Source organism: Hydra vulgaris, chromosome 14 (assembly GCF_038396675.1).
Source record: "Hydra vulgaris chromosome 14, alternate assembly HydraT2T_AEP".
Classification (NCBI taxonomy): Eukaryota; Metazoa; Cnidaria; class Hydrozoa; order Anthoathecata; family Hydridae; genus Hydra; species Hydra vulgaris.
Window position 1 is genome coordinate 10,397,501 of NC_088933.1, and position 12,500 is coordinate 10,410,000.

At 25.1% G+C, this 12,500-nt stretch overlaps 1 protein-coding gene across 2 annotated transcripts in view; it reads right to left on the reverse strand.

The window, feature by feature from the left end:
- The window catches only part of LOC136090466 (uncharacterized), a 38,355-nt gene that overhangs the window by 24,317 nt on the left and 1,538 nt on the right, over positions 1-12,500 (reverse strand). Inside the window, exons 1-2 of one of the 2 annotated variants that reach the window (XM_065817158.1) lie at positions 8,769-9,017; positions 188-500 (exon numbers count right to left, since the gene is read on the reverse strand). In XM_065817158.1, coding sequence (XP_065673230.1) covers positions 188-500; positions 8,769-8,785 — 330 coding nt within the window. In that variant the 5' untranslated portion in view covers positions 8,786-9,017. Of the gene's footprint in view, positions 1-187; positions 501-8,768; positions 9,018-12,500 lie in introns of those variants that run through there. The other variant, XM_065817159.1, reaches the window with a different exon arrangement.

Consider the following 12,500-nt stretch of genomic DNA (forward strand, 5'->3'; position numbering starts at 1 on the left):
TATTATGCATGTCTTGCGTTCGTATTATTTTTTTAATTTAGAGTTACACATTTACATAAAAAATCATTAAAAAAATAATTATTTCAAAGGTTCAATTCAATTATTTATTAAATAATAAAACAAAAACCAGATTAATAATTTACATTTTTACATAAAAATCATAAAAAAAACGTAAAATACAACTCACATTTTTATTATTTGTAGGATCAGTTATTAGAACTGTCCATTGCTGGTCGCTTATACTGTTTTTAGAGTCTGCTATTGATGACATTATTTGGCAAGAGCGTTGATCAACGTTATAATTTGCAAATACACAATCCAGGCTTCTAACGCAGTAAGTGCCGCAATCATTTAAACTATCTGCTAAAAATGTTGTTTCAATAACTCCCATAAAGTACATACTAGGTGTTAAATTAAAAGATGCATACGATATGCATGGTAGCCTCAATATAAATGATGAACTGAGGCTTATAAAAAGTGTTGCACAGGTGTATAATAGCCTATATAAAAATTATTATATATTATTATATATATACATATAAAAATATTTTTAAACAATTTTAAAATGCATTTTAAAAACTAGAGTGTTCAATGTCACGGTAAGGAAGGAGGCGTGAACTTCCTGGTTAAATGCACTTCCGCGGTGCTCTGTGACAAGACCGTTAGGACTTCTTGGGGCACCTAAAATAAAAATTGAAAAAAAAAAAAAAAAATGTTCTTAAAATGACAGAGCACTCTATTTTTATAACAGCTTATAATTAGGCTCCTTATAAACATTTGTTGAACACTCTTAATTTTATTTCAACATTCCGTGAAAATATGAAAACTAATAAATTCACTTACTCGTTGGAAAATATACCTATGCTATAGATTTCTTTGATTGAAAAAGTTGAGCATGATGAGTTTGATGTTAAAAAAATTAAATCAAGCCTTAATATTTTGGTTTTTTCTGATAAAACAGATAACATTTACAGACTCACAACAGAAAACAATAAAAAAATTTTACGCCACAAACTTACTAGTTCTCATGAAAAAGGTCCTAAACATTTAGAAAATGCAAATAATTTGGAAGCGCAAAGTATTGCTAAAAAAAATAAACTTTCATAATAAAATCGAATCAACTGCCCTGTCCAAGCTTTCGTAACACTAAAAGACCATAAACTAAATTTTCAAAACAAACTTCCTTGTAGGTTATTGGTTCTCTCAAAAAGTGAGATTGGACATGTGAGCAAAATTAAACTGGACAAAATTAATAATATTCCTGGAAATAAATTAAAAAAACAAGTAAAAAAGCTCTACTGATGTTATAAATTGGTCCTCCATAATTAAAAATAAAAATGACAGTACATTTATTCAGTTTGACATTAATGATTTTTACCGCTCAATAACTCCATATATTTTTGATAAAACAATTGAATTTGCAAAAACCCACACTGTTATTCAATATGAAACAATCCGTATAATGAAACATTCTAGAAAAATCTTTTTTTATTTTAGTAAGGAAACATGGAAAAAGCAAAACATATATGACTGCTTTGATGTAAAAATGAGGTATTATGACGGAGCAGAAGTTTGTGAATTTGTTGGACTATCTATTTTAGATTTGTTAAGTAAAAATATCAATATAAATAATTTAGGCCTTTATTGCGAGAATGGTTCAATAGTAATGCATAAAAAAATTCGTTCACAGGGTTATTTTATTAAATTTTTTAAAATATTGGCTTTTAAATCGAAAAAAACATAATTTTAAATATTGTGAACTTTCTTGACGTCACATTTAACCTTTCTAAAATTTCATATAACTTTTTTTAAAAACCAAACGATGAATTATTGTACACTAATATTAACTCAAATCATCCACCCCCAAATTCTAAAAGAAATTCTAATTTCAATCAATAACAGGCTAAATCAAAACTCTTCAAATGAAAATGTAATTAATTCCTCTAAACGAATATTTGAAGATGCCCTTAAAAAAAGTGTTATTGAAAATTTTGAACTAAAATTTGTCCCCTAAAAAAATAATACAAAAAAGAGAAATCGTACTAGAAACGTATTTTGGTTCCTCGCCCCCATAGAGCAAAAATGTTTCCACTAACATAGAAAAAGAATTTTTTAAATTGGTCGATAAGCATTTCCCGGCCGCTAATAAAGCGCATGAAATTTTTCAATCGAAATACAATTAAAGTTAGCTACATTTGCGTAAAAAAATATTGAAAGAATTATAAAAAGTCACAATAACGCTTTGTTGAACAAAAAAAAAATCCTAAATGAAAAAACTACAGAAAAGTGTAATTGTAAACAAAAAAACTATTCCCTAATGACTAAAAGTTGTTTATCAAAAAACGTGGTATATAAATAAGATACTTTCTTTAGGAATGTACCTAATAAACAATATATTGGCATAACAGAGAGTGAATGAAAAAAATGTTTTGCCATGCATAAGCAATCTTTTACAAAAAAAAGTAAGCAAAAGACACCATGCTGTCAAAATATATATGGGAATTAAAATGTAAAAATGTTGACGATTTTATTCTGAACTTGTCCATTCTTAAAACAGCCCCTGCATATATCAATATTTCCAAAAAATTCATACTAAGCCTAAAAGAAAAATTGTAGGCGCAAAAATAAGTTTCTCCTAAATAAATAAACATATATATATATATATATATATATATACATATACATAATATATGTATATATATATATATATATATATATATATATATATATATATATATTATATATATATATATATATATATATATATATAAATAAAAATATATATACATATACATATATATATATATATAAATATATATGTATACATATATATATATATAAATATATATATATATATATATATACATATATATATATATGTATATATATATACGTTTATATATACGTATATACATATATACAACAACCCAGACAAAACTTAAGCATTGGGCCAATATTGCTACAATATCAGGTAAAATTACAACTTTATTTCATTTTAAATGGTCCGCTAGTCATCGGTACGATGTAAACAATGACATTAAAATGGCATTGACGCGATATCCACATCTATTCAATTAAACATAAATTTTTTACAAACTTTTGATAAACAGCAATACGTTAGCAGGATATAAACATTAAAGTAAAAAAACACCGGCACTATGTTTTTTTTTACGTTTTTTACAAGCCCAGATCATGAGTATAAGCATGAGACTTTCAAAACTTTACATATATACATATATAATATATATATATATATATATATATATATATATATATATATATATATATATATATATATATATATATATATATATATATATATATATATATATACTAAAAATTCCGGTAATTTCACATTTCTCTATGAAGTTTTTCGATTGTAAAGAAACGCAGTCTTATAAATTCAGTTTTTATTTATTTTTATTTACTTTGATTTTATTAAGTCAGCTATACCTTTTTTAATTTTAATATAACTCTTATAAAAGTGTATGGTCATAAATAAACATTTTATATATCTAAATATATATATATATATATATATATATATATATATATATATATATATATATATATATATATATATATATATATATATATATATATATATATATATATATATATATATATATATATATATATATATATATAGTTTTGTTATTTTTACTTATATATATATATGTACTAATAATTATTTAATTTTATTTAAATACCCCAAGAAGTCTATATAGTTTAATCATAGAGCTTTATGCCTATTTTGTAACGGATGTCGCAAAACTTGCCCAGAAGTGGGGTTTGAACCATGCATCCTTTATTTCTGAGACAAGTTCACTTCCACTTCATCATGGCTTCTCTCTATATATATTGCGGAGAGTTGTCGAATTTAGATCAGGTTTTATTTGAAACAATTGGCTTTATTTAGAGACTGGAACATATTTGACTTTCATGAATGTTTTTTCCTGTAATAAAATAGTTTTCTTTTTTTTTTAACATTACTAGTATTAAAACTTAAACACTGCAAGTACGTGAATAAAACAACTTTTTATTAGCTTTAATCTAAATCTATTTCTATTGTTGTATTTGTTTTTATTTTTTTTTTTCAGTTTACAATCATTAATTTTAATATAACAATACATAAACTTGGTCTCTAAAAAAAGATCCGAAAGATTTTGACGCAAGAACCATATAATATATATTAAACGTATATATATTATAAAATAAAATTACAATTGATTTAATAACTATTAACAATGTAAAATAAAGAGAGACTAAAAATAAATTTCCAAATTATCCAGAGTGAAAATAGTTTTACAATTTCAAAATATATATATATATATATATATATATATATATATATATATATATATATATATATATATATATATATATATATATATATATATATATGTATGTATATATATATATATATATATATATATATATATATATATATATATATATATATATATATATATATATATATATATTTCCAATAGAAAGAATATAGGTTTTTAGGCTAGTCATAAAAACGGAATACAAATTTAACAAATCATAATTAGGAAGATTAATTTTGTTTCATAAGTACGGTGCTCGATGGTTTATGCAAAGTTTATTAAACTTTATTTAACAAAAGCATTTAAACTACAACAGAAGTTAAACGGCATAAAGCTCTATGATTAAACTATATAGACTTCTTGGGGTATTTAAATAAAATTAAATAATTATTAGTACATATATATATATAAGTATTGAGTTTAATGATCATTTTTTTATTAATTTAATCTTAAGGGTTTAAAATCTATGTGATATTAGAAGCTAATATCGTAAGGTATTACTTGTATTTAAATATTTTGCTACAACGGTATTCAATTGATTTTAAACATCTTGTATTTTAATTCAACAAATCATTTTATCTTTTAGTAAAAAATAAAATGTATAACGGATATATTTGTACAATATCATAAAGTACATACATAGCATAAATTTTTTACTGTATATAATATTTTATACAGTTGCAAGTTATAATTTTAAATGATTCCGTTGATTTGACCGTAAGTTTAGATGATTGTTTTTTGTAATAGTTTTTAAAAAAAAATTTTTTTAAAAACTTTTAAAACAAAGCTAACTAAGCTTATAATTTTTCATTTGTTTTAGCTAATGATTCGCTAAACAAAAATAATGATTAAATAATAATTATATAATAGACTTGATCATATATTAATAACAACTAAATATATGAAAAAATTGGAGTGTAAAAAGATTTTAAATTCTCCTTATGTCCCTTCGTTGTTGTTTAAAGTCTGGACATTTGTGGAGAATTGAAACGTGAAAACTTGTAATATGCTGCTGAAGCAATAAAATAAGAGTTAGTCAGTTTAAATAAAGCTGCTTATGGATTTAGTATTCCAAAAGCAATTTTATCAAGGCATATAAATGCAAAAAGCAAAATGCTGTTGCAAATGTGAAAGTTTATAGTAGACTTTACCTAAAGAAGAACTTTACCACATTACCTAAATAAATTGAAGCAGAACTAACTCATCATTGTTTATTATTAGAATCAATGTACTTTGGATTAAGGATTATTGATCTTTGTTGTCTAGCATTAAACATTGCAGAAACTAATTACATCACAATTAATTTTAAAAAACAAACACGAATGGCGGAAAAAAATTAAATTACGCATTTATGCAAAAGCAACCACAACTGTTGTTTTGTGGGCCTGAATCAACATCAGTTGCACGTTCACAAGGTTTCAACAAAGAGCAAGTAATATCTCTTTAATCTACTTTTAAAGTTATACATAAAAGAAAAATTAACTTCATAGAGACTTTGTAATATGGATGAAACCATTTCATCAACAGTACAAGATGGTCAGATAAAAACCATAAGTGCAAGGGGTATAAAATGACTTGGAATTATGACTACTAGCGAACTAGAAAATTCAGTAACAGACATAGTTTTTATATCTGCAGCGGGGTTTTATGTTACACCAATGTTAATATATAAACGCAAATCAATGAAGCTAGAAATAACACATATTGTTTAGTACTTATGTGGGAGATTGTATGTCAAATGAAGGTTTTTTTCAGATTGGCTCAATCATTTCATTAATTTTATTACTCTATCAAAGCAATTAAAAGTTTTTGTTAATACTTAATGGTCACGTTATTCATGCAAAATTTATACTTTTACAAGAGATGTAGGTTTCTCCCGTAAACCTTTTTAAGGGAGTATGGGCGGGAGCGAGAGCTAAAACTCTCGCCTTACGCCATGGCCTGAGTATATATTATACAATAGGAATTATTTCCATTTATTTGGAATTATGTTAGTTATTCTGTTATTCTTTGCGGTAATAAAGGCAATATCTCCTTAAAAAATTGTTTAACTTATGAAAAATATTTTCCTCTGTTTATCTTGTCAATACCATGCATAAGTTTATAAAATGCTATCAAATCTCTCCTTTTTCTTCTGGAGGTAGGGTTTTAGTTCCTGAGTGTTGTAATTTTTCATTTGCATTACAGTCTTGTTTTATATAAGAGAACAAACCTGAACTGCAAGTTCAAGAAGTGGACTAATAAATGTTTAATAAAGAGATCTCATATGTTGACAATTGAAACATACAAATTATTTATTTATTCGTTCCAGCATTTAATATGCTTTCCCAAAAGCCAAAGTTACTTTATATTTCCATTTAAGATTTTTAGAATATACAACTCCAAGATTTCGTTCAGACTCAGAGTCATGAAGTTGCATACCAAAATAAAAATATTATTTACTAAATATATAATAAATATATTATGCATATACACTACTGTCTATATATATTTGAATTGTCATTTATTTCGATACAAAATATTTAAGTTTTATTTACTATTAGAAGAAAAACAGAAAAAAAAACTACTTGAGTTATATGCTATCTCCTGTTTATTAGGCTTACAAATTTAAAAAAATTTATTCTCCTTACTTTAAAGTGCCTTGTGCTGAAAACTATTTTAAAAACGTAATTTTTGTTAAAATGTATCTTTGTTAAAAAGAATTTAAGAAAATTTAAAAGTAAAAAAAAAGATTTAAAAGATAGTGAAGGTTTTCAATTTACATATCAGAAAATTTAGAACATTAAGACGCTTCGGTGTTTTTTTTTAGTTTAATCAATGTACTTTTTAAAAAATGTAAGTTTTCCAACCAACTATCAACTGATACTAAAACTTTTTCTCAGTTCACTAAAAACTTAAATGTTTAATTTTGCCAAAATTTCAATTACAAGAAAAAGGGTTTTCAAACATAAATTGTAAAACAAAAAATTTTAAATTGGCGTGAAATTATTTTTATTTAACGACTGAACTAAACCAAGTGGTAGGCATTTAATTTAAAAATTTTTTTGAAAAATGACACACACTTATATACAGCTCAATATTTATTTTTTAATCTGATTCAGAGGACTAAAAAAAGTGAACAAAATGTCTACGAACAAATTTAAACCTCTTACAACGTTTTATAAATTTAATGAAAAGTTAAAACAGAGATTACGAATTGCATGATGTCAAAATTTGTACAATTAAAATGTATTATATTTTTTCAATGATATAAAAGGTATTTAAATAGAGGTACTGATTAAAAATAAAACGTTTAGTTTAAGAGGCATGAAAAAAATTTTTATGATATTTATACTATAAAAAAAACCAAGACTATTAAAACTACTATTTGCTTTTTAACAACATTTTTCCTGTATTTTCAATCTCACTCTGTATTCCAACTTTGCTCTTTTGTTTGTTTCAGTTTATAAAGCTTCTATTTTTATATTATTACACTTCTGTTTTATTCTATTAATTCAACTTTATATTTACTAAACTGAAAGAGGCTTAAAACTCAAATACAAAAAATATTTAATGCAAAAATTGCCACTGAGTGTACCAACATTTTTTTTTTTTTATTATCTAAATTATGATACTACCTCTATGACGTTTGCTAATTTATTTATGTTATTTCTATTAAGTAGACTAATTTATTTATGTTATTTCTATGGTGTATATTATTTTATTTACTTTTTATTTTTTAATCCTACTTTAAATTTTTAAGTTTTAAGCAAATGGTAATATCTTATTTATTATTTCTTATTCACTTGATCTTACTCTTTCCTTAAATTTTTACTTATTAAGTTTTTCTTGAAAAGACAAGGAATTGTTATCTATTTTACTTTTTTATTTTTTTTCATAAATAGTTTGTTAAGTATAGATATTTAATTATAACGGTTTTTGTAAATACGTGAGAATAGGGCTCGGTGATAAGGCTAAATTAGACTTCTTCTTGCCCCGCCAATATTTACTTTTATTTATATGCTTTGAAACTGTATATATTATTTAAAGGCAAAAAGAAGAAAAAAAGCTTGGAGAAATTTGAGGGTCTTCACCTTGGGAATTGGTGACATATTAAATCCTCTTGGCTCAACTCTATTTATTATTATTGTCTTACTTTTTTTATTATTGTATTTATTATTATTGTATTATATTTAAATAACAAAAGCAAAACGTTAAAAATAAAAAAATAAATAGAAAATAATAATTTTTCATTAACATTCATATAAACAAATTTTGTTTTGACGCTTGAACACATATTTACACTACTAAAATTGTAAAAACAATTTACATTTGATAACTGATTAAACCCATCGACAAGTAATTTAAATTAATATTTTTAACTCATAATTTCTAATTTATAGAGAAACATTTGTTACTAACACAAATCGAGTTTTTTATCATAATCAAACAACTAACCTGGCTGATTGATTCATCAACAAAATTCTATACTTAAAAACATTAGAGCTGAATAATTATTTAAATATTTCTGAATTCAAACACGATCAAAAGAGTTTCTGAACAGCTGTAGTAAAGCAGCAATCTTTAATCTGTTTTTTTAATAAAATTCATATTATTAAAGGGACGGAACTATTTATGTTTATAATTGATTTTAGTTTAGTTAACTTGCGAAGTTGAAAATAAGTGTTACCGTTTATTAACATCGTATCCTATGGTGATTTTTAACAACGCATTAGTTATAAATTACTTATGTAGTTCATTTAAAAGTGTTACAAACTTTATACATATGTTCTAAATACAATATTGCGCTTAGAAGGATATAAATAATTGTATTGTAATAGACAATTTACATATGAATACTTATTCGTCTATTCATACCACCTTGGATTCAAAGGTTTTACATTTAATACCTAAAACGCATTAGAATATTTATGCAAAAAATAACAGTTAAAAGTAAAAATTAGTTTGTTGGGTTTGTTTTTTGACCCATAATATTTAAAAATAAAAATCAATATTTAGTTTTATAAAGTGTTAAATGTTAATTGTAATTTATATTTTAGAAACCAAGAGTTTCGAGATTTAATTTCATCTTTAGCCAGATTAGCAATATTTTTAAAAAAAGGAGCGCGAACTTCCTGGTTATATGGTAACATAGCAATACATACCAGCCTCGAAATGCTGAAGAACGTGCTAGCGTTTTGTAATAAAACGCAAAAGCAACATATTGATTTAAAATTTTTAATTACAAAACTGAACTATGACTATATTCATCGATAAATTTCAAAATCCATACAATAACCTTTTGAAGTTCAACCAATAATCGTTCAAAAGTTATAGCTTTATAAAATTTGTAAACTCCTTAAATTGAGTGGAATTAAAACGTATATATATATAGTTATAATTTTTATACGCTTGAGATTATTGTATACTTTTTTAAATTAATCGATAAATATAGATTTAGTAAAGAACAGGAAAAAAAATTATCAACATGTTGATAGCAAAAATAGAGGGGCTTTTTTGTTCCGAAGCTCCACTTATTGCAATTCTTTATAAACAATTTTATTTGACATGAATTTTATTTGACATGAATTAAAATATATAAACTTTTTTGATTTTATATTTATATATATATACGTATATATATATAAATATATATAATAACGATAATAATAATAATAATGATAAGCTGCGGCAAACAATAAAATGTTGTTTAAAAGGGGTAGCAACCCTTTAGCACTTTGCCAGTAGATAATGAGCTGTAGCAGCAATTCGGTACATTAACTGTAATAATACTGCTGGCTACAATGTTTGTCTAAACGGTTTTTAAATTCATTATGATGACGAGGGTCAATTACAGATTGTGGGAGTGAATTCCATCGGTTTACTACTCTGTTAGGGAAGAAATTGAGTTTAGTAGAAATAGCACGCATGTTGTTATTGAGGTCCGAAGCATTAAAGAAATTTTTGTATTGACAATGAGAGTGTCCTCTAGATATTCGCACAGATGGATAGTCAATTTTTGGTTAATTCAATAAATATTTTCTTAGTTATTTATAAACTTGAAGTTGTAGATTAAATCTCCTCAATTGCGTCTTTCATTTAGTGAGGTAAGATGAAGGTATGCTAATCTGGCTTCACTGGATAACGCGAATTGCTTTGGTGGCACGGTTTCGGACTTTTTCAAGTTTTTTGACGATGTGTACAGAAAGATAATTCCACACGGGAGCAGTATACTCAAGGTGAAGTCTGACCAGCGATGCTTAGAGGCTTTTTCAAACTTGTGCATTTTTATAAATAAATGATTTCTTTAGTTGACTGAGGACAGAGTTAGCTTTAGATGATATTATTTCAACGTGTGTATCCCATTTAAGGTTGTGTGAAATGCAAATCCCAAGATCTCTTTCACTGTAGGAGGAATTAAAAAGCCGCTTCCCTTGTTGAGTCAAGATATAGTATTGGTGGTTAGGGTTTTTGCTTTTCTTAAAGCGTAAGATAAAGCACTTTTTGTAATTATGTTGTAAAGTGCCAGGTTAGAGTCCAAACACAATCTGATTTATATCCATCTGGAGCAGAGATGGGCTCTCAGATGAAGAATTTGTGGAAATAACTTTACTGTCATCAGCGTATAACTTCATTGGCTTGCTAGCTAGGTCTGTTATGTCATTAATGTATAAGATGATTGGAAGAGGTCCTAGACCAGATTCTTGAGGGACACCACTGGTGACTGGTAACTAATCTGAAATGGTGGAACTTATGACAACTCGTTGTGTTCTTTTAGAAAGAAAAGATTTAATCCAATTAAGAAGCATATTAGAGATACCGTAACCAGAAAGTTTGTGGAGCATAACATCATGTGGAGGTGTGTCAAACGCTTTTCATAATCTAGATTTAAAGCATCTACACTATAGCATCTTGCAATTGAGTTTGAGATCTGATTGACAATTTCCAATAAATTGGTAATGCATGATTTTTTTTGGAACAAACCCGTGCTGATATTGAGATAAAATATTATTTGCACTTAGATACTCGGTTAAACAATCTTTTACAATACGCTCTAGAAATTTGCAGTAGACGAAAGTTAAGGAAATTGGTCTGTAGTTTGATGCATCAAGTTTAGATCCTTTCTTGTGAAGCGGTGCTGTGTTAGCTTAATATATCTTGTGAAGTGGTGTTGAGTTAGTTTTATGTATATATATATGTATATATATATATATATATATATATATATATATATATATATATATATATATATATATATATATATGCATATATAAAATAAACTGTGAATATGTTCTAAATAATTTCCTAAATTGGAAATAAACTATCAAAAAGTTATGGATTTCAATAAATCTCAAATTAAAATATAATAGGTTATTATTTAAAAAATAAATAAAAAAATTGTTATCATGGAAATTTTTGTAAAATTAGTTATATTTTTATTTAATAATTTTGTTAAACTTACGAGTTAAATGGGTTTATATATATGTATACATCATTACATATATATATATATATATATATATATATATATATATATATATATATATATATATATATATATATATATATATATATATATGTATATATGTATATATTATATATATATATATATATATATATATATATATATATATATATATATATATATATATATATATATATATATATATATATATATATATTTATATATTTACAGTACTGTGAATAAGTTTTAGGCCACTTACATTTTGTCAAAAAATCCCGGGAAATTTTTCTCTAATATTTAAGTTTATAGTTCTGAATTATAAACTTATTAAAACACATGTATTTCACACAAAATATGGAACAATTACAAATTTTTTAATGTCAAACTTCATAAAAAACTCTTAATATTTACAATGTCCCTCCTTTGCCTCAATCCCAGCCAATAATCGCCGGCGAATAGATTCATACAAGTTAGTAATAAAATACCGGGGTATGTTGTGCCATTCTCTTTGAAGTACTTCAATACATTTTTCAGCATACCGGGGAGCATTTTCGACCTTCTTTCTGTCCTGGTAATCCCAAATATGCTCAATTATTTTCAAAACTGGACTCTGGGGAGGCTAAGTCATTAATTCCTGTACTCCTACCTTTGCCATTTCATTTAAACAAATTTTGCCACTCGGAAACAATGGTTTGGGTTATTGTCCTGCTGCAGAATAAAATTAT